General features: G+C 41.8%; 1 protein-coding gene across 1 annotated transcript in view; it reads left to right on the top strand.

Moving 5' to 3' along the window:
- The window catches only part of stxbp4 (syntaxin binding protein 4), a 67,409-nt gene that overhangs the window by 10,179 nt on the left and 30,506 nt on the right, over nucleotides 1–26,724 (top strand). The window contains exons 2-13 of the mRNA XM_036142360.1: nucleotides 7,112–7,185; nucleotides 7,297–7,392; nucleotides 7,491–7,560; nucleotides 8,210–8,284; nucleotides 12,300–12,385; nucleotides 12,987–13,140; nucleotides 14,234–14,366; nucleotides 16,726–16,832; nucleotides 16,971–17,196; nucleotides 18,470–18,551; nucleotides 23,819–23,898; nucleotides 25,671–25,767. Coding sequence (XP_035998253.1) covers nucleotides 7,112–7,185; nucleotides 7,297–7,392; nucleotides 7,491–7,560; nucleotides 8,210–8,284; nucleotides 12,300–12,385; nucleotides 12,987–13,140; nucleotides 14,234–14,366; nucleotides 16,726–16,832; nucleotides 16,971–17,196; nucleotides 18,470–18,551; nucleotides 23,819–23,898; nucleotides 25,671–25,767 — 1,280 coding nt within the window. The remainder of the gene's footprint in view (nucleotides 1–7,111; nucleotides 7,186–7,296; nucleotides 7,393–7,490; nucleotides 7,561–8,209; nucleotides 8,285–12,299; nucleotides 12,386–12,986; nucleotides 13,141–14,233; nucleotides 14,367–16,725; nucleotides 16,833–16,970; nucleotides 17,197–18,469; nucleotides 18,552–23,818; nucleotides 23,899–25,670; nucleotides 25,768–26,724) is intronic.

The following is a 26,724-nucleotide window of genomic DNA, read 5'->3' as shown; positions in this document are numbered from 1 at the left end:
GTCATATTAGCGACTATCCATGCGGCGGTGGATGCAGAAAAAATAAAATCGCAAATTTCTATTCGGAATTTCAATGGATCAAATTAATCTGTCCTCATGGGTTCACTAAATCCAAGGCTAGATCTTATCCTTTTAATCAGGTCTGGGAGCCGGCGAGGCTAATGAGCCTCTAAACTATTTAAATCCAGGTCAACTGTCTTCTGATTGTCTTTATTTGTGCAGTTAATGGACTTACGGCCTTGACATTGTTCTCGGAAGTGTCGGATCAAAGTAGCAAGAGCTTCAAGAAGACCTGGTTTCAGTCACACAGACAAACTGAGTAAAACCTCTCGGTCTCAAATGGAACATTTACACAAAACGTTTTTGGCCCATTAATGGTAAAAAAGATAAATTATCCAATACCTTGGAGTCTGGTTCGGTCTACTGGTCATAAAGCGGGTATAGTTCTCCAGTACTTTGTAAAGTATTGCTACCTCTTAAACCTTTTCACATTTTGACATTTTGTCCTGCTGTGCATTTGGATTCAGTCAAACCAGCCAGCCAGTAGAACCATCCTCGTTGTGGTCGCTACAAGCTTTGCACATGTAGAGAACAACATTTTCATCCATCCTTTGAAAAACGGTACATGCTGATTCAGACTGGATGGAGAACGTCTGTGAACATGGATAATCTAGTCTTACCACTGAATGTCAGCTGCGTTTACGTCTGGACTTGGTTTAGGTCATTTTATCACATGTACATGCTTTGATCTAAACCTTTCCATGGTAGCTGTGGGTGTATGTTTATAGTCACAGTGGAAGGTGTACCTCCTCACCAGTCCTCAGTCTTTAAAATGGTTTCTTCCAGTGTTGCCCTACATTTAGCTCCATTCCTGACAAGCTTCATTGGCCTTGCTCAAGTATTCTAACAAAACAGCTGCTATATGTGCGGCCTCTTGCACTGCCATGTTTATTTTGGGTCGGTTGTGGGCTGGGCACTTCTTGCTGTCATCACAGCTGGTACGTCCCACCTTAAACCATAACAAAGTGATTGGCCGACCCGTTTTGGGTTGAGCAGGGAGCGCTGGGGTTGAGCGGTTGAGACAGGAGCGGGACAAGATGGATTCTTGTGTGTTTGTACAAGTGCACAAATACTTCAAGAATTTAGCTTGCAGGCAAGGACACCAAAATGTAGGTAGGGAGGAAAATGTAAAGCCAAATAAACATGGATATCAACAGAAAATATGAAATTTTAAGTGTCATGAGAAATCAGCAAGAGAAGCAAAAATCCAAAGAACCACATAGGCTCAGCATCACGACTGGTGCAATGACCAGAAACAGCTTATCAGTAGGAAACTGGTATAAATATAAATATTAAGGACAAAATATAATAAAAGTATTGTGAAGCAAAACGTAAGTTGCAAGTTTAATGGGCAAAAATTCAAAATAATCCCAGAACCCTCAATAGATTAAATTGCACTGGATAGATGGATAATATTCTGCTGGGCTGGAATCTTTACATTTTGTTTGAACTTTTGATGTTGGTATTTGTTTCTTCAGATGTCAGCAGAACAGCCGCCTCAGTTATGACTCATATTGTTGACACTCTGATCTGCAGCACCATTCCTGAAGAAGCTCAAGCAGATTAGTTTGTTGTGATCAGCCTGCGAGAATGACTGCAGGCTTTCCTCGCTGAAATGTGCAGGATGTTTTCCTCCATACATGAGTCAAAGTAAGAATAATAGTATAATAATTAATGTTATGGGACAAAAATAGCATTAACAACAGCAGTTTCTGTCAGTTAAACCTGCTGGGTGAAGAACCTGGGTGCAATTAACTTAACATAGAGCTCTTTTGAGCGTGATATTAGATTATTAGCTATAACAAAATGATTACTGAGGCATTCCTCAGCAATAAAAAACAATCTCTATGTCTAACGTCTGCACAGCTCTGACTGGAAGAATATTCCTGCAGTAAACATGGCTGCTGACTGCTCATTAGGATGGATCATGTTATTATTCCTAATTAAGCCTCTTCACACAGATCAAAGTGACCCTGACTTCAATTCCCATAATCCCTTTCATAACAGGCAGTATAGGCACGCCGGTCCCGATAGTAGCGGTGCTTCCCATTCAAAGCAGCAAATAAAGAAAGTATTGACAGGGGATCTGAGCAGAGAAACTCTTAAGGAAGCCTCCTCAGCTCTGTGTTTAGAGTATTTGAGGAAAGGGATGATCCCAAACATTCTTAGTGTCCTAATCAGGACAAAGCAAAAACTCTGTTAAGAAAAAAAAAACATATAACGCACAGCTGGAGAAATAGTTGTCTAGCAAACCTCAACTCTAAAGCTTTGTAGAACTTTTTTCATCTTTCTCCAAGTGGTTTCAGTAAAACTCCAATACAGCTCAACCATCGACCGATAATGTTGAGGCAGAGAGTGAAGGTTAATGCGATCTCACTTTGAACTAAAGTTCTGACCATTTCTGTGCAGCCTGGATGTTTTAACAGCAAATTTAGATGTAAGCTGCTTCTTACTATCATGTCTGCTGTGTTGTTTTGGAGTCCAAAATGTCAGCAGGATGAACGGCACTTTTGTGTTTCCTTAAATTATATAAACAGCTCAAAAGATGTGAGCATAATTTATAAGTTATTTGGTCTGTTTTCTGTAAAGAAAAGCGAAGCTTAGAACCATTTTGAGGATGTTAGTTGTTTTAATAACAACCTGACAATTTCTCACTAAAGCTTCATGTTTAGGATCTGTTTTATGTATCATCTTTCACTGGCCTTCATGAACCATGTGCCTGAATATAACCATGTTTTTTCCATCTCCTTAAAGTTTTTTAGATGTATAAAATGTCCAAAAGTGTCCAAACATTAATGACAATACAATCTAAGACAAATAGAAGACAGGAGAATATCAAAACCTGAAAGGGACTCATGGAGAAACTAAGACATTCTTGTTCAACAGGGTCCAAGTTAAACAGAAGATTGTTTCGGCATAGAAAGAAGTCCTCATCATAGTTTTTTAAAATGAATCAAGTCCAAACAACTACTTCCAGGTTCACAAGTTTTAATGATGGATTCACCATCAAACCCGCTCCAGTGCTAATCTGGTGCTTGTTTCTGTCAGGATTTGTGGATTAGAACCCAAATTCAGCCACACACGGAGCCACGTTTTAAAAGTCTTTATTGAAAGTTGGATGAGTAGTGGAAGTTAAAGACCAACTGTCTGTACCGGACTGGAGCAGGTGGATGGTGAGAGAGCTGGAGGACTGCAGGTACTGCACTGTGGAGCCAGGAAGCCTTCAGAGCAGGTGGGGAGCACTGGGGTTGAGGCAGCGCTGGCAGCACAGCAGAGAGTGTACTTGCAGGTGGCAGAGAGGTGTAGACGTAGGGGACTCTGTCAGGCAGACGTAGGAAACTGTCAGGCAGAAGTAGGAAAATCTGGCAGGCAGATGTAGGAAACTCTGTCAGACAGACGTGGGAAAAGATCTGACTGGCAGACGTGGGAAGCTTTGACTGGCAGACGAGGTTTGGGTGAAAACAATCCGGCGGGGAGGAGCTGACAGAGGAGGGTTTATATAGTGGTGTTGACAGGTGGATTGAGTCCCGGTCGCTTAGTGACAGCAGGTGTCAGGAATCAATGGTGGGTGGAGAACTGGGCTGGATGAATGATGAAAAGTTGTGGAAGTGTCCAGTGTGAGGCAGATAAAACCAAAACCCTGACAGTTTCATTTGCAGCAAGCTCCAGTTTCACATTGTAGTGATCGCCATGTTTAGAGCTGCAGAGCTTGGCTGTTTCCACGTGGGACTTTGTGGGGTCTGTGCTAGCTTTGGTTTTGCAGCATATATACAATAATTGGTCAGAACTGATACAACCTTTTTTTTCCATATTATCGGTTTGCTCCAGCTTCAGTGAGTATCATATTTACTTTTGGGGATCATCTGACGCCCTTATTTCCATGTTTGAGCCCAAGATTTGCCTTCCCCAGCTCTTCTGTCTCTTGTCTCTTGTTTTTTCTCCAGTGCTTAAATAAGCGCAGCAACCACCACTTTCCACGTGGAAGCCGCTTTAGGCAAATCAAAAATAAAACTGATTTGAGATTAAAACAGCAAAAAGAATGAATTAAAACTCAGATTACAACTGGTAAAATCATCAGCTCTCCGTCTGATCTATCTTCGTTTTATGTCAGCATTCTCCATCCCAGAACTGTGCTTACTGCAGCTATTTTTCACTGGATCACAATTTCTGACTCAGTTCTCACACAAAGTAAGTTTAAAATTGTCAGACAGTGTTAGAAATCTTGTTTTTACTTAGCACTGTTTTTAGCCCTGCTGATACCAATTAGGGACTAGCTGGTTGTGAAAAACACTACTTGCTTGAAACAGCGTTATTAAATTAAGGGGGTATTACTGGGGCAACAGTTTCTACAGATACTTAGATGAATCACATGTTTCATGTAATTAAACTGTCTTCCTGCATTGCAATCCCCACAAAAAATTGACGGGATCTGACATTTTCCTGAATGAGATATTTAAAGTGATATAATGATGTAGCTCCGACCTATCTATTTGATTGTGGAAAAACAAATGGGTTTTTTACAGCCCCAGAAAAGAAACAGTCATGGCCCAAACTATGGTTAACCACTGGAACCTCTTTGGTGGAAAAGTCCTATCTTGTGAGGCCGTAAAACTCTGAGGGCCTCAGTCGTCTATCAGTTTGAGATGTTTTTCCTTGTCCAAATACACCTGAGTAAAATGGATGACTTGCCTCCTGAGCAGGTCTGAACTGGAGATGAAGAGTGATGCTTTCTACATGAGATAACAGGCTGTGCTTCTTGAGGAAGCTTTGGTCCTTCAGAGTTCGCGCCAAGATGTTGCAGATCTTTGCCATGCATGTTGTGGAGAGAATAAGTTCCTCTTCCACCATCAAGTTGGTAGCAGGATTAGAAAAATCCTACAATATATTAAAAAGCTGTTAAAGAAGACTGACTCCATTAAGGCACATCAAGAGATGATTGGATGATGTGCTTTATAAAATAAAGAGCATAATGAACGGTCCTGATACAACAGATCCCCTGTTGCACAGACCGCTACAGGGGATGCTCCAAGTCCTTAGCTGTAATTGAGTTCAGTTCAATTAAAAAATACTTTCTTAATACCAATGGGCCATTTTTGCTGTTGTAACTCGCCATGTGGTTTCTTCATGGCATTGCTGTAGATACTGAGGGCTGCAGGCGTGAAGGATCTCCTGTACTGCTCTGTCTTACAGCAGATCAGTAAACGCCTCTGACTGAAGATGCTCTGTTGTTTGTATGCTAGAATGAGGAAGAGGATGCTTAGGGTTGTCTATGTTGTTTTATTATTATTTTTTATCATTCCTTTATTTAGTTGTTCTTCAATACATGAAGAATCATTTGTGCATAATCATCTACTGAGGTTGTAAAAGGGTCCCAGAGCAGAGCTGGCCTTCTTTATAAGCTTGTTGAGCTTCTTTAAATCAGTTGCTCTGACATCCACAATAATTTAATTTGTTTTATCCACGTTCAGAATGAGATGATTGCTTCCACACCGTACCACAAAGCAGTCCACCAGCCCTCTGTACTCAGATTCCTGTCCATTTCTGATACATCCAAAGACTGTAGAATCATTTGAAACTTTCGGTAGATGACAGGAGTCTGTCTTATGTTGGAAGTCTGCGGTGTAAAGTGTGAAAAGGAATGGTGAGAGTACAGTCCCCTGTGGTGCTCCTGTGCCGCTGACTACCTGTTCAGACACACAACCCTTCAATCTCACAAACTGCGGTCTGGTTGTCAGGTGGTACCCTGATCCAGGTGATTATTGAGGCCTTCACCTGAGTGTTCTGGGGTTTTTGACAAAGCAAATTGAATTGTGTTTCTGAATTGTGTTAAATGTACTGGGGAAATCAAAGAACATGATCCTCACACTGTTGTTTGCCTTGTCTAAATGACAGCGGGTTTGTTGAAGCAGGTGTATGATGGCATTGTCAACTCCAACTCGATAGCAATAAGCAAACTGCAGGTGGTTCTGATAGCTACTAGTTGGCTTACTCAGGCGGGCCAACAGGAGTCTCTCTAGAGAGCATTCATGATGTGGGATGTCAGGCCAGCAGGTATAAAGTCATTGAGGGCTGATGGGAGACTTTTCTTCAGTACCGGAACAATGCAGGAGGTCTTCCACAACACTGGAACCTTCTCCTGGGTCAGACTAAGGTCGAAGAGGTGCTGTAGAATCCCAGAGAGCTGATTAAGGTTTGCTGGATGGAATATAAATACCATGAGGAGGGCTGTACCAGGGATAGACCTAGCATCAGGGATTCAGAACATCGATCCATTACTCTGAGCTCTGACATGTTTTCCTGAGCTTTTTTGTGCAAACTATATTTAGTAATTTGAGGTGAACTCAGCACAGCCAAAAAAAACCACAAAAAAAATCTCTTTTTTTTTCTTGCTTCAGCGCCCCCTGCTTGCAGCTCTTAAGTGCTGCGTCAACATTAACAGGTGAGCCACGTCAGAACATCTACCTTATGTAGCCCCTGCTCTGACAGGCTCATGCAAACATCCTGAGTCAGAGCCGTAACTGAGCTTAAAGCCTCAAAAAGTACGAATCCTGCTCTGTGCAATGGTGTCGGTCTCTGCAGCCGTCACAGAACCAGCTGAAAGCATCCGAATGACGCCCCGCTGACACTCGCTGCGCTGAGCCTGAGGACAGAACCAGCAGAAGGCTCCACCACAAGAAGCCTCTGCAGCTTAACCCTCTCACCCTCTGATCTCATTGCGAGGACCGTCTTGAGTCTAACAATCGATTTATCCTGTTCCTCTGATTATTCCGAGTCATTGTTTTCGGCTGCCGGAGCCTTTTAACATCCAGGTCAGTTGTGGTTCAGCTGTGTTGTTTGGGAGGAGACGGATATCATTGGTTGCATGTGGCCGGCAGGAGAAGGGAGGGAGGGAGGGAGGTAGTGAGGGAGTGAGTGAGTGAGGGAGACAATAACAAAATCCTGTGATGATTTGATTATTTTGTGCAGCAGGGCTCTGAGGACACGCAGAGGCTTTGCCCGAGGCACCATGTTGAGATGTTTCTGAACCCACCAGCTTTCTGTTTGTTGCCAGGACGATCATGGGCCCCCACGGCATCAACCGAGCTGTCCAGAGGCTGGAGTTCTCTGACTGCAGGAAGGGACTCGGTGAGCCCCAGAACCTCCACTTTCTCTCCCCCTCACAATGGCTCACGGGTGGCCGGTGCGTGACATTCAGACATTTTAACCTCTCGGAGCTTCTCTTTGCTCTTCCCGCAGGTGTGAAGATAATCGGAGGCTACAGGGAGCTGACGGGTGAAGACTTCGGGATCTACATCAAGCGTGTGATCGCGGGCGGCTTAGCTGCTCTGGACGGTAACATCCTCTCTGACTGTTTATCTCATTTCAGAAAAGATATCATTACCCCCCTCCCCCCCTCCCCCTCCACTCACCTGTCTGTCTGTCTGCTCCAGGTCGGCTTAAGTCAGGTGACCTGATTCTGGATGTCAATAACATCAGCCTGATTGGAGTGACCAATGAGAGGTGAGATTGGCTTTGAGTTTGTAAATTCTCTTTGTCTGAACGATAAACACAATTTGCTTGGGTAAATCAGTTGAGCTTGACCGATGTGCAGCAAATCTGAACGATTTCCCCGGCTCAGCCTTTTCGTGGTGTCTCTGACATAAAAGCGATGCAGTAAAGTGTTAATGGTACACCCAGAGAGCGGCAACAAACTCAAAGGTATCTTCAGATGATCTTTAGCCCAGAGTGAGCCGCAGGATTTCTGGATTATCGCATGTGTTGTTTTGTTGCACAGCAGAGTCCCAACTTTATTGTGGATGCAGTAAGTGTTTCTAAACGGATGCAGTGATTTTAACTCTGGAGTTGTGTAATTCATTGCTGCCTGAGCAGCTTAGCATTACCAACCTTCAGTACTTTTCAAAGTAATGTCCGTCCTTCCTGAATCCCTGGTTTCGGCAGCTCATTGGTCCATGGCTGTCGCTCTCTGATTCTCCTCTTGATGCTCTTAACTTTTCCACCACGCAACGGATTTTGCAGCATGTCGCGGCTGTGCATTTTAAAACGGGTCTCTCTCACAAATGAGATCTTGGATCTCAATCAGGCAACCTGTCTAAATAAAAGTCAAAATAATAAAAATAATACATTATGCTGTTTGTTTGTTTTTTTTCAGGGCAGTGGAGATCCTGAGGAGCGCCTCACTCTCAAACCACATGTCACTGTTGATCGCCAGAGACGATGAATCCAGGTAAACGATCACTTTCCCTAGAAAACGGTGTTTGCCTGTTCTGCACTCGAAGCTGTGTCTTTCAAAAGATCAGTAATAAATAAACTAATAGTCAACTAAATAAATATTGTTTTAAAAATGTGAAAGAATGTAACCTTTTTGTTAAGAGCACATGTAGTTCATATTATGGTTGGTCTTAGTCTTAAACTAGTAAACCTATTTAAATATCTTGATGTTTGTTTACATTCACCTTATTTTTTGTTGTGTTGTTTCCCTTTTTAGCTTTTTATTATTTTTCTTCTTTGTTTTCTCACTTTTTTAAGGTCAGCTCCATCCTAGTTAATAAACTCCCAATGAATCATACTATATGGCTGTATCTAAATACAGCATTGTGCATGTTCCAGACATGGTAAGTATCACATAAACAGCGTGTTTCTCAGTAAAACACAGAAACCGAAGGCATTCTAAGGGGCGCTGAGAAAGTTGCGGCAGGTCATTTAAATAAAGATGTGAGCATCATCGTGTCTGAACAGGGTTAAATGCAAAGAACATTGTGATGCTGTATGAAAAGATCTCATTCCCGACCAGGCCTTTCCTGATAGCTGGAGTGGGTCGGACCTTCTTTCTGTGAGTGAAAAGCTCTGAGTGATCCCGTGCTACTCTGCATCTTGTCAGGATTTGAACAATAAGCATTTTGGCTCATCTGGATGGTATTTTTTACATTTTTTTTAGGTGTTAGAGATCAGATGAATTAGCGTGGATGTTTTAGATGGGAACGAACTGGCTAAAGCGGCACCAGAAGGAGTCAGTGAGGCACGTCAGACATGTCAGTTGATTACATAATCTGAACCCTAAGGCTAACGCAAACCCTGTCTGGGTTTATGAGGGGTCTACCGAGTTAGCTGAACTTCACTCAACGTTCTGATCCACTGTTCAACAACTTCCTGTCATCACTATCCCTTCCAGACATGTCAGCTCCATGTAGATCAGTCAATCACTGCTCTGCATGTGGGCCAAGTTACAGCGCCCGGTTTGCCTGTCTTAGTGTCAAAATGCAAGGGTTGCACTGGAACGCTTTGAAGGCTTTAGCTTGCTCCTTTAAGGTTTGTTCGCTTGTGAATCATCGAAAGGAGCCACCGAGCCTCCTTTTTTTTCCCCCGTCCTTTATGAAAAGTTGGAGGAAAAGCGCTAACATTTCATCCCACTGGGATGTTTACCCGACACCGGCTGACGTTTCGCTGCCCAGACAGCTCTGGTTTCCTCCAGCTCCGTCTGCTCATACAAAAACATGCACGGTGTTCGCTCTGATCTGACCCGCTGCTGGCCCAAGTGCTTTTCCACGTCAGCCGTCAGCCTCAACTCAAACGCAGCCTGACACAATAAGGACGCCCTGCTGTCTGTCCACAGAGCTTCCTGCAGAGCGACTCTCTGGGATCAGCAAAAACGGTAACAGGCACCAGTTGTGCGTTACGCTCCACAGGCTGCTGGGGGTTTCTCCTTTAAATGACCGAAAAACATCCTAATTCAGCTCTGCGCAAAGCTTAAAATCATGTTTCTGTTCTGTTTGGGAGTATTATCATTATTATTATTATTATTTTGATGTGAATAAAGTCTTAGTTCTGCACTCAGCTGTAAAACACGGAAGGATAATCCTTTTATTGATCCCAAACAACAGCAGCATTCCCAAATTAAGCAGAAACAGTTTGTGTCCTCGTTGAGGGTCACGCTCTGCAGACGAACAGATGGAGCTGAAATAAAAAAAAAAAAAAAAAAAAAAGTTTAGTAGCTTAGGGCGTGTTGCCAGTGCACAGGGAAGGTCGTCTCACCTCCATCCTCTCCCTTACGACAGCAGCAGGGCGGTGCCGCAGAAGCCGCTTTGTGATGACACGTCACACACTCGACCCACAACCCGACCTCCATTGTTTCAACAACAAATTGTTTCACACTTTAAAAGCAAATTATGAGGATTATCTGCAGGTCGCCGTGAGGACGTCCCGATGCAATCATGCAGCGGGGATTTGACTGTGTATCCTCGCTGCACCGCGGGGCATAAAAAAAAAAAAAAACAACAACAAAAAAACGGGGTTTCAGACCATCGGTTTAAGATTTCAGGGCAAATATAATGCAAATAAGGCAAATATTTCAAAGGAAGAATTACAATCTCACTGTTCATTTCAGTAATTCAGTTTTATCTTGACATGTAAATAGTTTTATTATTAAATAGTATTCCGAACTTTTTCACTGTTAATTGTTTGTGTTATATCCGCCCTCCCATCTGGACATTATGTGAGTTTAGCATGTTACTGCATACCAAAGCTTAAAATTTTCACGCTATTGTCATTTGATAGATAATCTATCAAACAGGCTTATATGAGTCCAACATGTGGTTTTGTGGATTCTCCGTGGGTTTGCTGTGGAAGTTTCTTGTGTTCAGCTCAAAGTCGGACTTGCCCGGAAACGACACACACAGGGACATGTTCTAGTTCTTCATGTCTAGCCGTATCTTTTCGTGCTCGAAAACCTTATTGAGAACACTTTAATACGATAGTATACCAACATGTGATTAAAATGCATAACATTTAGGTATTTTCTAGTTGGGATTTGATTACTGGCCATAAATAATATAAAAATGCCTCTAGAAAAGGTGCCAAGAACTAACATTGTCATTGTCAGAGTTGTTACTGGATGTCAGATATCCTCAGTTGTCGATCAGTTTAATTTGAAAATAAAAGACAATATAAGAGTTAACAACAATAACCTAAATATACCAGAAGAATGTGTTAAAACGTTGCCTAGAAAAAAAGAGGATAGACCAACATCTGAGCCAAACCACATAAGTCTATAAGTGACCGATCATAACCTTTGTGAACGTTTTTTTTCTTAAGTCTGACAGATTTTTTTTTATTATTATTATCTAAAGAGATTATTTAGAAATGAAAGAAATATAATATTGGTTATTATTGTTAATTCCTTCTTTATTGTAGCTTAACATCCTTGAGCTCTTTAAGGATGTCTACACCCTGTCTACCTGGATTTCTTTTTTAATTTGAAATTTTAATTCCATAAAAGTATCAAAGTAAAAGGTGTATATACATATAGGAGTATGGGACTAGATGCTTCCGCTCAAATCTCCATAAACAAGAAAACTGAGCAGTTGGCTTTTTGCCACTGCTGTAGGTACAATCATTATCCACTATTCTGTGGATCATTGAGCTTTTGCCCAGTGGATATTTTGCCTGTGCTATCCAAACAGTCACATTAAAACCTGACAAATTGAATCTGATGAGTTTTAATCAGCATTTAACAGATGATGTTATCTCAGGGGTTCATGCTACCGAATTTCTCCTTCTCCCGTTTGGGAAATGTCCGCTGAGCCCTACAACGGCTGAGCTTCCTTCCTTAACTTCCTTAAACTGGAAGGAATTCAGAGGTTTGAAGGGATCAGCCAAGGATTCCTGATCTCTGAGGGTTTTTATCTGCCGCCATGCAGATCCACTTTAGCAGGCATTAGCAGCCAATCGGATCAGACGGTGATGGATGATGCTGTGAGGCTGACTGACCTCCATCGGAGGGAGACAAACACTCACAGATCAGATAAGGAAGAGAACCTCCCATGCTGCCGAAATAGTCTGTGCCGCAGGCTGCGACGGAGAAGATGGAGCTCCACTTCTATACAGTTTCATGTTTTCAGATCAAATTTTCTCCAAAAGTATTTTTAAAAGCAACAGAAGGGGGGCTGGGGGGGGGGAGGGGGGGTAATAGTTTTAATTATTATGAATTTCCCCAGTTGGATTTTTAGAACATTTTATCTGAAGTTCCTTGAATTTTGCTGCAACTTGGTAAAAAAAAATCCCAAGGAGATTTTGAAAATGTGAGGGATTAAAAGCACATATCTGCAGAAACAGATTTTGTCCTTTTGATGAGTTAGTAACCTTTACAGTAATTTACCTATATTTGCTGAAGGGAAGAAATCCTGTTTCTCCACATGACTGCGTGCTGAAATCCTGTCAGCGTGATGTGTCTGTGTGTCTATCAGGAGGGAGTTTTCTGAGCTGATGGAGAAGTACGGCTCCAATAACGTCACAGCGTCAGGAAGAATCTCTCCGACACAGCTGTCCACAGGTAAACCCCCGAAAAAGGAGCTCCGTTTTCCCGGTGATCGCTCACTGTAGCACGTCACAGCCGAGGTTCCAAACGTTCCTTAAAGAGGAGATGACCTGGGGAAACACAGGAGCATTCTCCCTTTTAAAATGTTCCTATAGCTCACAGAGAATCATCTCTCCAAAAATATCCCCACAGTGTGAATAGATCAAAGGAAAACAGTCTGTCAGAGCATCCTCACCCACCTTTCCATTCCTTCAGTGTTTCCACAGTCTGCTCTCTATCAAAGATGTTCTGAAAATCCCTTCTTCGGAAAAGTTTCCCAAATTTCTTCACGCTAAAATTGTTTCCCAAATGTCTCTTTAAAAAATTTTTTTTTTTTCCCAATAAGAACTTTCTTAAATCCCTTAGAGGCCTTGTTTCCTATTCTTCCCTGCACGTTCAGAATCACATTTTATTCCCAAAGAGAGAAATCTTTTAAAATCTTTTTTTTTTGCTCCTGTGTTCACTCGTTATAAAATTACCTCTCTACCGGATTCTTTCCCTCCTCCTCTGCTGCTGTTTGTCTCCGTCTCCCACCTCTTGCTGCTCGCTTCTTTATTCTTCTCTTGTTTCCGCTCAGGGAAGCTGACAGACACGGCCTCCTCCTCCTCTTCCTCCCGATCGGAGAGCCCACAGCTGCTGAGTCCTAAAGAGGGAATCACCGCCTACAGCCACGCTCCGCATTACACCACCACCTCCGCCTACACCGTGCACACGCCAGCACCTGCCTTCAGGTAGGACGGATGCAGCAGATTTCAGGAATAACTCAGAAATGACTGGTGGCGATGTCTTCATCCAAGCCCCTGTTGTAGACTAATGTGGTGTAATGCCGTCTGATGATGCGTTCTCATTGTTCTGACTGTTGGATGCTCCAGAAGCTGCCTGATAACTCATTATGCCACCCACTTCTGCCCTCTTGTGGCCGTCCTGGATGTGAATTATTTCCAACCCATCACTGATCTCATTTCCAAGTTGCACTACCTTTGGTAGCTGGAAAGTTAGAGCAGAACTAGTTGCAGGTTTTTGCAACTTTTCTTTAAAAAAAAAGGGTTTGTTCTTTAACATATGGGAATTCTAGGCTGAATGCTCAGATTTTAACACAAATTAGACACTTGTTAGTTTGCGTGACGTCTCTCTAAATTGTCCTTAGGTGTTAGTGCATGCGTGAGTGGTTGTTTGTCCTGTTTGTCTCTGTGTTAGCCCAGCGACAGACTGGCGATATTTCCAGGGTGTACCCCGCCTCTCGCCCATTGAACGCTGCAGATAGGCACCAGCAACCCCTCGTGACCCCATGAGGGACAAGCGTGACAGAAAATGAATGGATGGATAGTTTGCATGATAGCTCAGAACATCATGTTTGCTACAGAGAAAGATTTCTGCTGGGCTGTAAGAAAATAAATTGTAAAAACTTGAAGAGCTTTGAGTTGTTGGTTCTTGTTTCTGAGCAGCTGTCTAAAGAAAAAGCTTCAGCTATGCTGCATAAATGTATTCCACATCCAGCGGATCCTTTGAAAAGGTTGAATTTCCCCCATCAGAGAAGCTAATGAGTAAATCCCCCGCATTCTTTCCTTCGTTCAGTCTGCTGTCTGTCCAGAGACAAACAGGTTCATTCAGCAGTTCCACAAAGTTTGTCTCTGGTTACATAAGCTGTCCAACTGTGACTGAGCTGCATGGAAACAGCGGCGGAAACTAAAAATAGTAAAAAGCATCTTCAGCAGTTCTGAAGCAGAGGATGGTTGAAGATTAGGCTGCGTTGCCGGCTGACTCCGAGCTCAGAATTTAATCTCTGTCATCCCATCGTCTCCTCTCCTCTCCTCTCCCCCACAGTGACAGTGTCATTCAGTTGATATGTGTCGCCAAGGGAACAGGCCTGGGACTTGTCGTCAAGGGAGGAGCTAACAGAGCTGAAGGACCTATGGTGTTCATTCAGGAAATAGTGCCTGGAGGAGACTGCCAGAAGGTTAGAGTCTTTTTTAACTTAACGGTTCTTTATCATCAAAGCAGAAACGTCAGATATGGAACCACAGACTGTCTTTGTGAAGACAGGAGGAGGAGTCGGCTCTGTTCAGCTGCTGTTTGCTGTCATGTTAAACATTTATCAGCGACTTAAAAAGGTTTTCCCACCTACTAAACCTCTTTACAATAATTGTGATGATTGTACATTTGTGAAAACGATGCATGGTTTTCAAAACTTTAACAAAATAATAGAAAAAAAAACAAGGTAGCTCGTATTTGGCCCCTTTCACTCTGATACGTTAATGAAATCCAGCGCAATTAACTCAAGTCACCCAGTTAATGCAGCTGTTCTCTGAAGGCCTCAGCGACATGTTAAGAGACTCAGACAGCACTGTGAAGACACGGGAGACAGGTCAGGGAGAAAGAGGAGAGTTTTAAACAGGGTTAAGTCATAAAACAATAACCAAAACTTTAAACGTCCCACAATGCACTGTTCAACCAGTCAAAATAACATGGAAAGAGGATGGCACCACCGCAAACCCTATCGAGACATGATTGTCCACCCGTACTGACAGGCAGGACAAGGAGAGTATTAAATGTGTGGAGGACGATGCCCTGGTCTGATGAGACCAAAATCGAATCTTTTGGCCGACATGCAAAAGATTATGTGGAGAGAAACTATGAGTGAACGTCTGCAAACGATGCTCCACCCCCACAATGACACATGGAGGTGGCAGCATCATGCTGTGGAGTGGTTTCCATCAGCAGGGACAGGAAAGCTGGACGCAGTTGAAGGGAAGATGGATAAAGCTAAATATAGGACAATCGTGGAAGAAAACCCATTTACTTCGACATTTCTGACTTTCTTGTGACAACATATATGAAAGTTGAGTGAATCTGAATACTTTTGACAGGAGCTGTGTATTGTTTATCTTCAGGCCATCTCTTAAAATATTTTTCTTTCTCTTGTTAGTCAGAGAAACTGGAGTAATGTGCCTAAAATGTTAATTAGTCTGCTTTTTCCAAGTTTTTTTTGTTGCTGTTTTGTTGCTGTTGCTGTCAGAAATACTAATATACTTATTCTATCATGTTAATATCCATAAGTTTCTCACAATGAGATTTAGGCATTGTACACACGTAACTTGATCATTATAAAAACAAATAACCCGCATCCCAACAGCGTTTTTAAAAATAACATTGTACACATGGGATCGTTTTCAGAAAACTTTTTATCCAAATGGTGCCGTACAAGTACACCTCTGAGCATTGTTTTAAACATGCCAAAAGCATAGGTGTCCTCCAAAGCTAAGACCTATGTCAGTCAATCAGAATCCTTCTAAAGTGCCACATGCTCTCTCTGTATTGGAAGGGTGTAAAACAGCTCTATCTCCTTTGCCCCTCGACATATTGGCCCAGTTGGGCTTGTAAAAAACAAACAAGCAAAACACGTCTGAACCAACGTAAAGAGCAGCACCCCTTTGATTGCATTAATTTTTCCTCCACGGCATGGCCAAGTGTATAAAAATAGTAGCACGCGACGTCAGCGGCACATTATTTGTCACAGACTATGATGCGCAGGACCCTAATGCTCTGTTTTGTGACGTTCACGTTCAAACACAAAAACTAGGGTTTTCCGAATTCTTCGGTCTGGCTGGATTTTTCAGAAATAATAATTTTCCGTGATGTGAAACGGAGTTTCTGTGTAGATGACAGGCAAAAAGGCATAAAATGTCTTCATCTTCCCAGATAAGGCCTTGAGTCACGTTTTGGCTAGTCTACGCTGCACGTAGCTCTTCAAGATTAAACTTGATTATTGTGATTTTATAAGCAAAAGCAAATTTATATTCACTCACAACAAACCTACATTGGATTTCAGGGGGAAATATTTAAACTATTTTGCATGGAGTTTGTCTAACACGATTGGAGATGAACCCGAATTAGCATCAGTTATAGATGTATTGTGTGTGGAATTGTCTTTGCACAATAAGAACCTTAAGAATATGAGAAGAATCAGGGTTTTTTCTGCACATTTACTTTGAAGCAGATTTTCTGTTAGAGAGAAAGTCCCCAGGAGGCAAAACTGTGCAGAGACCCCAGGAGGGGCGACATAAAGATGCATATAAGAAAATGTAATGTTCCTTCCTTGAGTTCTTGCAGTATTTTTCCACATTTCAGTGCTTATTTTAGCAGCTGGACAGCTGGTTAATTTACAATCTCACTATTATTTAAATTATTTTTACAGTTGTAGTTGGGTAAAAAAAAAATGCACATCCTAATAAAAAAAAAATAGGCAGAAAAGTTCTGCTCTCTGAGTCCTTGGAGTGGCTTTGCAGTACCTGTTAATTCCTTTGGTTCTGTCGCAGGACGGCCGGCTGCAGGTGGGAGACCAGCTGGTGTCCATCAACAAGGAGTCTCTCATCGGAGTGACATACGAGGAGGTCAGGAGCATCCTGACTCGCACCAAACTCAGGTCCAACATAAACAAAACCTGACAGACTGATGGGGGATTGAATCTGACGTGCACGATTTTTCCACACGTCCGTTTGAGACGAAGGGGCTTAACGGGGATGAATATTTATTCCAAACACACCCTTATGTTGTGTTTCAGACCAGACCCCACGGTGGAGATCGCGTTCATCCGGCGGAGGTCGTCGTCCGGCTCTAGCAGCGGTTCCCACAGCCCCGTCTGCCTGCAGGGGTGCAGCGGTGGAGCCGGGCCCCAGACCAAGGCCCCCGGGCTGGGCTCCGCAGCTCCACAGCCGGCTGTGGTCACAAAGATCACTTCCAGCAGGAACCCCGCCTGCGAGACGCTCCCGCCGGTCAACATTACCCAGGTCTGAGATGCAGATGCACATTGAACAGAGGCTGATTGTCCACAATATGAGTAAACCTTTCATGCTTGCGTCTAAACCTGTTGGTCAGATGGCCCTTTACTCGTGTCGCATCCAACAGTTGCTGGATTCACAGGTGGGAAACCCTTAAACCTAAAGTCATAAATGATTTGGGAAAACTCTGGCATGTTTCTTCAGATATTTCAGAGTCAAAGTAACAGAACATCAACATCCTTACAGCGTAATGAGACGCAGCCTCACACAAGCGATTTGATCCAAGCAAAGACTTTAACACGCAATGGGCTAGCTTAGTGGATCAGTGAGTCACCCTGTATCTGTTGGATGGGATTCCTTCTTTATAAAATCAGAAACAGAGGGCCTCCTTCTCTAAGTGTAAGAATAAAGGGGGCGGAGCATGAATTAGCAACTGGAATTGTAAGCGAGAAAAAAAAAACGTTTTTCATATCTTTCAAGAGTCAGCATTTTACTGTCATTTACAACAAAAATATATCGATTTATCTGAATTAAAAAAAGTACCAGAATGGATGCTTCTTTTTGATGTGAGGAAGAACTTTAACTTTTGTCATGAACCGGAGACAGAGGACCCAGTATTCAACCAGACAAGATGTACGTTTTAAAGAAGGTTTATTTCCAAACACAGGTGTGAGCAGGAACCAAGAAAAACAGGCAGGCAAAAATGAAGGGCAGGACAAAAACAAAGCTAGTGGTAAATAAAGAGTCCAAAGCAGAAAGGCAGGCAATCAAATCAGGCAGGAGAAACATATAACAGGGAACAGGAACTGCTGGACAAAACTCACCCATGGACATGGAAAAAACAATGATGTGGCAGATTGCAGGGGGCAGAGGCAGGTATAAGTAAGGGAGTGATCAGGTGAATGGAGTGAAACTAATTACTGGCATGGGTGGAGCTAATCAGGAACAGGGAAGTGTTTGGGAGTAAACTGAAGCTGATACGATAGTGACTGGAGTAAGGGAGTGACAGGGTGGAAGAATGCTGGCAGGTGAACTGAATTAAGACTGGTGACAGAAATGGTCAGAGCAGGCCGGATAAACTAATAACATAAAACAAAATCAAACCACAATAAAAGCCAACTTATTCAAAAACTAAGACAGAACCTAAAACAGAAACTGAACTTAAAGGCAGGAGAGTGAAGTAATTAATCAAATAACAAACATAAACCATAACCAAACCCAAATCATGACACCTTTGACCTGCCACAGCCTCTGATCAGCGGGCTTGCTGTGCGTTTTTCAGGTGCGAGTTTCACCCGGCAGAACGGAGCCAACGGGGGTCTGCTCAGCACCACAGGGCGACGGCAGCGCAGACACAAACCCTGGTGAGTTTCTGTTTCCTCCAAGAAAGATTCACACTGGTTCAATGAGGAGAACTCTTAACACGGCTCGAGGATTCACAGAAACCCTGCAGGAGATCTTTCTGTGGCAGCAGCAGAGCAGGTATCTCACAGAATATTAATGTTGCATCCCATTTGCCACAGAAAATCAAAATAGGGGCTGGGAATGAGGTAAACCCGAGTAAGTAGTGTTCCAGTTAACACAGTTGAAGTTGGATACAAAAGGTTATGATTACATTATGGCGACGGCCAGGAAAGCTGTTTGTAGTACGTCTTAGAAACATCCTTTAAAGCTGTACTGTACCACATACAAACACCACTCTTAATTTGTTTGGTTCAGAATTGCAGCCGCTACATGTAACTTTGATTTTAGACACACTCTTATGCCTGTGTCTTATAAAATAAACACGTTTTATCACAGCTTACTGTTGTTGATGCGAGGAGCCGCCTTATTGGATCCGACAGTCGGCCTTAAAACATTTCCTTTACTTTCCGAGGGGAAAAATCTGGCTATAGTGGCCGTTACAGTTGATCTTTTTCCATTCAGAAGCCGGCATTTCTCAGTTCCAAATGCAGCTGGAATGCAGCACAACAATCCCATGCTTATAGGCATAAAGAAGCTAAGAATTTAAATCTGTTAAACTAAATTTTGTGTAAATTTTCAAAGCTGAACTAAAAATTATTTGGATTATTATTTAAATTGTTATTGCTGAAACATTTGTAAAATACCATCAAATCCAACCACCCATCCAGTCTGACCTGGACTTGTATTTGCTTACCAAATGATCAGCACATACTTTATATCTCTTTGTCTGAGTGCTATACTGATTTGGATTTGTTTTAATCTTGCTTTGCTAAGCGCTTGAGCCTCAGATTATTACTAAATCTTAACCAAATAGGCTTTACTGAACATATTGAAATACAATGTCCACCAATGACATCTAACAGGCTGTGAACAGGCTGTGTTATGTTGGAGGAAACGAGCTATAAAACTAAAACATCAGTTTCACCAAATTTTTCATCCAACTTTTTTACATATGACAACTGAAATCTGAGGATGGAACCAGCCAACCATCTCCTGGAGCACTTACTTAAACTTACTCAAAATATAGCAAAACCCAAACCTTAAGGCAAGGCAAGGCAAATTTATTTGTATAGCACAATTCAGTACAAAGACAATGCAAAGTGCTTTACATGCTTACCATATAGCACAATAAAACAGAATAAAAGCAAGTAGGAATAAAATGTAGATAGAAAAAAAAGTGGTGATTCAGTTAACTAGAACAGTTGAAGGGAATCTTAAACAAATGTTTAAGAGGTGCGCTCACAATGTCGCCACTGTTGCTTGCTGTCGCTCCACTGACGTTATCACCGGCCGTTCGCACAGCGGGCGACAGCAGTTGCACAACGGGCAACAAGCCAGATTATAGCAGCACAATGGTGCTATCTAGTGACACTTTCATTTCCCTGCCATTCCAGTCTCTTCGATCACTCTTATGCTAGGTTGATCCTTTCTGGACTTGTCTCAGTAGTAATAATTGGGCACACAAGTCAGGCTGACCGGCAGAGCGCCACTATCAGCTTGTCTTTCATGTTCAATGAAAACTGCTTCATCTCCGTCGCAGGCCTTCACAACACGTCACAACCACATCCACCTCCTGATTGGTTGTCGTGGCGCTACAAACGTTTAGCTTTTTTAACTCCAACAATTGTCACTTTGCATCCATTGCAGGTTTCCTGTTGCTCTGGCTTTGCTTTAATTGCCAAAATGGCACGCATCACGTCACTTCTGTGTGGCACCTGCGCTTAGGGATATCATGTCAATCTGTTACTCAGCCTGACACATTCGAGTTTAATCTGAGCGCACCTTTACACTCAAAACGCTAAACCTTATACCAAAACCCTGATAATGTAAGACGGTCATGTGAAAATGACCCGATAAATGAGAGAACCCGATATTTGAGCCAGACACAGAGATGCACTTTAATGGTTTATTTTAAAAACAAAACAAACAAAAACAGCTGTGGGAAGAACGATTTCCAGACTGGAGCAGGCTGCTCACAGCAGGAGATGATAGGCAGGAGAAGGCAGACAAGAACAAAGAGCTAGGCTAGAATCGTGGTCAAAACAGTCCAAGGTCATGTCCAGCAAGGGCAAGTCTAACAGGGAACATCCAAAAGCTTAAGGTCAAAAACAGGCAATCAGACAAAGAATGCTGGAAGGCTACCTCACATAATGGCTTTCTGCCGATCTGGCAGTAAGAGACTGTGGGAGGCAGGATTAAACAAGCAGAGACCCAGGTCAGAGGACTTAAAGCTAATTAACAGCAGCAGGTGAATTTAATGAGGTAAACTGGCTGGAGCTACGGTAGGATGGAGGGTGCAGACTGAAATAAACATGAATGGAACTGAATAGAAACACGAGGACATAATCTGACCGAGGACATAAACGCAAGACTCCAAGTACAAATCAATGTAAGAATTAACTAGAAGGTAAAGAGTATCTAAAACACAAAGAAGGGAACCTTATGGCAAAACCTCGACGGCAAAATTACTAACTGAAAACATCGAGACCTATAGAACATAAACGACAAGAAAAACATGAATCTAAATCAAAACCATGACCAGGCACCTCCAAATCATGACATTTCTAACATGTTTGGGAATCTGGAGATTTGATATCAATTTTAACAATAGTGAGCAATTCAGTTTACATACACGGTAGTTTATGAGTCTGGTATGAGATTTGAAGGAGTCTCAGAAAACTTGAAATCAACCAGTCTTCCCAATGGAACATAGCTCACAAGTGGAAGTCACTTAAACCAACAGTCAACATGCTCAAGTATTGATCTCTAAGCAAGTTCAACCCAGTAAAATGACTTTAAGATGCTAAAACAAGTTTTCAGATACCCTAAAATATCATCAGATGACCTCCTGCAGGCTCTGGCTACTGTTGATATGTAAGTGCAGTTCTGCACAGTCAGAACGGGACCGCACAAGTTCAACTTTCAACGTTGTGAAAGAAGGAAACCTTTGCTCTCCAAAGAATAAGATAAAGGGCAGATAATAATAATAATAATAATAATAATAATAATAATAATAATAATAATAATAATAATAATAATAATAATAATAATAATGTTCTTTGGACAGGTTAGTCCAGATTTTTATTATTTTGACACCACAGCAGAGGAAACATAGAAAAACACAGGAGGTAAAATACAGGATTCCAGGAAAATGCTGTAATGCATGAAAACCCGCAAATGCGTCACTGCTAAAAGCGAGGAGATTGGCAAACATCCTTCAGATTGATGTCAGAGACTAATAATTGTAGGAAGTACCACTAGCTATTTGTGGGTAAAGTGTTTAAACCTTTCCTCAACCTGAAACCTTGTTGTAATTTGAAGTTTAATCAAAATAAATTAAAATTTGCAATTATTTCAAGAGATTAATAAGAAAACTAAGATTAGAAGTGAATATGTGAACATTCCTTATGAAAGCTAAAAAAAAGTGCCATCTTCTCCATGCATTTCAAAATGTTAACAATTGTCACTCCCTCACATGCTCACATGTACATCTCTAGAAGTAGAAAGAGTGGAATTTGTTATTGTTGCATTTATAGTCATTGCAGTCATTGTTAAAGAGAGCTGCGTCGACTGCGAATCAAAATCTGCTGCAGCGTCTCACCTCATGAGCAGCTGCACGCCAGGGTGCTTGCAAAATAGAACAAAATAAAAAAAACATTTCTAAAAAAACTTAAAACAGTCGGGGAGGGGCGACTCTGATGCGTCTCTCCAGCGGTTAATGGGCTGCTCAAACTGTACGACTAAAAACCACACCTCGGACTAGAGAGATGGCGCTTGTTGGACTCCTCTACCCAGAAGCCAAATGTAAACAGTAGAAGAAGAAAAAGTATGTAAAACTATGAGGCTCACTAGAACGAAATGCGCTGCCTTTGCAATCTACGAGTTTGACTCCGTGTCACACGCAGCGCTGCCATGCTTCTCTCCACTCCTATGTTTTCGTCTGAGAAGAAGAAGAATTTCCTTGTTTGCACATGCTCAGTGCGCAAGGTTGGAGGAAATCTGCTTCTAGACGCTCGTAGCTCTGCTTCAACAGCAGGACGTGCTCATGATCACCTCACGAAGGCCGACGGAATTTCATACATGCTTGATTTTCATCCGACCGTCCGATTCGTGATCAGGAGGTGCTCGTGAGAGGTGAATCGCCCCTCGTTACCCCCTGTATACTACAGGACGCATGATGCCGCTGAAACTCGGCCAAATCCAAAACATTCTCGCACGATTGAAGAATCGGGCCAAAAAGGGCAAAAAACTCATACAGTGTATGCCCAACATGTTAGTTTCTTCCCATATCATTTTCTGATACCGACAATGCAAATTGACGGCTTATCGGAACTGCTAAGACAAAACGGAAGTGGCGCTGTTGAAAAAGTAGGCAGGGCTGAATAAGGTGAATAAATAGACAGGCTGGATTTCTGCTTTTCAAAGCAACGCCCATGGCTGCTGCACTCCAGTTCCCACATTCATCCCATTTAGCGTTTAAATGCTGAGATGTTTTGTGTGATGGCGTGTCCCTTCATCAGAACCTCCTGACTGTCAGTGCAGACAGATTGTGGGCAGCTGAGCCGTGAGTTTACAGTCGCAGCAAAGCAGATGGTTCAAGGAGGAAAAAGGAAGTGATGCAGGTGGGAGGTCTGGGCTGTGACTGGCTTCAGAGGTGTGAAGCTCCATCACGGCTCTGTGTGACAGGAATCCTGAGGTCTCCCTCCATATGTTAATCTATCCAGATTTTCATCTTTGACGTCACAATGTAAGCTCACTCCAGTAAAACCAGCTTACCGTTGTACACACGGTAAATATGCATTAGTGTCATGCAGAGCTTGGCATTCGCTTTCATTTGTTCTGTTGATCTGCATCACTGTCATTTTTTTATTTTTCCTTGTCTTTTTGGCCACTTTCCAAGCCTTTCTTGGTCATATTTCTTTATGGGTTGTAATTTATTCAACATACAGTATAAAGATCAATTGTGAAAGAACAACATAACAAAAAGTAGCCTTTCTATATGAAGGTTCTCTTATTTGTAGCTTTTGTAAATGTGAAGTAAAAATGAACAAATATGTTATTTCTCTGTAATGCTTTGCCATGAAAGTTTGAGATCTGTCTCAGATTTTGCCTAAAAGATTAAACTGTAGCAGAGTGAAAGAGATTTCACTGTGTTTTCTGGTTTCAGATTCTGGGAGCAGTCAGCCCGTTCAGATGAAATGCTCGCTCAGTTCCAGCTGTCGCTTCAAGCTGGAGAGACTTGAACAGGTCAGTTTAGAGTCTTATTCAAATGTAAAGGAAAAAACTGTTTCGTCTTATATATAAAAAAAAAAAAACAGTTCCAGCTCAGTGGGACCATCTAGGTCAGGATGCTTTCTTTCTGCAGAAAATGTTTCTCTGTCATTTATTTAAAACAAAACAATGAAATGTAGAGTTATTAACAGAAAACTGAGGTGCTTTTATCATCTTGTGAATCCACATGAAAACAAAATCCAAACAACTCGGAGAGAACAACTTGGAAGTCTGAGCAATGATTACGATCTTCAAGGCTAAAACTCAGCTGCCTTTGTTTTTGTTAGTCATTACATCTTTACCAAAAACGGCTGGACTTTCCATGTTTCTTCTTTTGACACAAAAGTTCAAATCTAAGAGAAAAACAACCCTCAAATGCTTAAATTGTCAACTAAAAAGGGAAGTTGACTGAAAACAGATCATTTCTTAGCCGCTTGAAAAAGCCTACATCCAATGCATAAGTCACATGGAATGAAGTCAATGAAGTATGATGTCCAACTAAGACTAAGGCTGCACCAATCAGAATGAATCATGCAATGCTCTGAAACAGCACAGCCAATGACAATCAGGATCTTTACAGAACCATATCAACACAGGTGAATGGCTGTCTTCTACATTGGTAAAACTTTCCAACAACTTTAGTATTGTATTGTAAAATACGTGTTTTGAATGAGCGTCAAAGGCACAAAAATAAGAAACAAACAGTACAAATAATTTACTTCACAGCCTATCCTAATTTTCTCTTTAACAATGTCAAATATTTATGTGAAAATATTTTTTTACAAAACAGTGTCAGAAATTTCAAATCGAAAATAAATGCATCTGTCGTGTTTGTGGCTGCAGAGACAACAACTGTGGCTTGATTGAAAAACCACTGCATGAAATCGTCATTAAATATATTTACGGCAAACTGCCTCAGGAAACCAGTGCAGGGATTGGATAAAAAATAGGAGCAAAACGGCTGGAAAGAGTGTAGCGAATCGCACAGCTGCATGACCCGCCTTTGCTCCAAATAAGGCCAAAGCAACACTCTCCATCATGTTGAATGAGATTGATTAACCCACAGACAAATGTATCATTAGACAGCGATAGTCTCTGTGGTCTTTGAGGATTATATTTGATTTTCCCCAGAAGAGAAATGCACAGAGAAATGTCGTAGAGCAATTATCAAAAGATGCTGCAACTTAGACTATTTATTTATTACATGAACAATAATTGCTTGGTTCAAAATGTCAAAAAAGTGACATGTTGTTAGTGATAAGAAATATGGATTAAATGCACATTTGAAGATATAAATGAACCCGTTTGCATGCTGAGCTCTGTGCCGCTCCCCCGGCCGACACTGATAAACAGCAGCACAGGTCACCGGCACTAGTTGCCACTCATTTAAAGCAATACAGGACAAGCTTACTTTGTCACACAATATGCTGATGATACATGAATTTGTTTAGAGGGGAAATAAACAAAACATCAATGCATTGCACAGCAGTGTTAATTGAACTGCAACCAGTCTACTGGATAATGGGAGAAATAAAAATGATTGTTGATTCTTTCCCCTGCAGCGTTATCATAAACGGGTCTGGAATCAGCAGTGTATCATAATCATTCAACTATGATCACAGTAAAAAAAGAAAACAAAACATAAACACGTGAGGAGAAGCAAAGTGAAGCACATCAGTGCACCCCTGGTCGATGTTTTCAACACGCCCCGCTGTGCGTATTGATCTGTGCGTATGTGTGTGTTTCAGGCACTGGATCTAATCGGTCTGAAGCCCACAGATGCTCAGCGGCAGGCACTTAGGTCCAGACTAAGAGCTGATCCGACTGGAACGGTGGCCTTCACAGGTACGGATAAACTCCCATCATCCGTCATTTCACACTCGTGCACCAGAGATTGAAACAACTTCAAGGTTTGGAATCCAGGGTGCTTTTTTTGTTCGTATTTTATGACAGAACAAAGTAAATCTCTAATCTGATTCTGTTACCTGTTTTAATTTATGTCCTTTTCCATGTGGAGAATCTAAAGTTTCTGTTTTTGTTCAAAAAGCAGCAGCATCAAGACTTGTGCATTAGACAGGATATTTTAGCAGCTTCTTTTAATAACATTATTAATATTACATACTTAATAATACCTCTAACCATTTGTGTCAGTATCTCTTGAAGCTGACAGTGTGTCTGTGTGTATTTTACTGTCTGCATGTTTCTCTATCATTTGTGCCTAACTTTTTGAAGCTGTGTTTAGTGACACTGGGAGTTCTTTAATAAGTGACTTACTCCAATTAAAATCAAATTAAACTCCAGCAAAATGTTGGTTTTCCTTCAAAAATTGGAGGACAGAGTGAAGTAAGATTTAAACTGAGTTAACTTTTTTACTTCTGACCTCTGAGGTCTTGGAACTGCAGCAGGATTTGAAGCACAACTAAGGTCAAAAACACTGGTAAAGAATGCCAATAAATGTTCTTTTTAAAGATATAATAAGAAAAAAAATCATTAAACCAAGATAGTTGTCTACAAACTCACAGCAAGCTAAGGAAACCAATGATAACTAAACTCCAATTATATGAGCATGAGTCAGTAAAACTCTTTTACTGTTGCAATTAGGGGATAACCGACCGGGACCAATCTGGACTTTAGAAAGAAGATGGACGGGAACTGACCTCTCTGAATTTCATTGTGTATGTGTGCATGGATTTTTGATCTGATAATAAGTAATAGTTTAACCAAAATACACCTTTGTATTTTTCCAACAAGCGTTAAAAACAGGTTACAAACTGAAAGGCAGGGAAATTTAAACCAAAGGTT

This window comes from Fundulus heteroclitus, chromosome 10 (assembly GCF_011125445.2).
Source record: "Fundulus heteroclitus isolate FHET01 chromosome 10, MU-UCD_Fhet_4.1, whole genome shotgun sequence".
In the NCBI taxonomy this organism is placed as follows: Eukaryota; Metazoa; Chordata; class Actinopteri; order Cyprinodontiformes; family Fundulidae; genus Fundulus; species Fundulus heteroclitus.
This window is presented reverse-complemented; position numbering and strand designations above follow the sequence as displayed.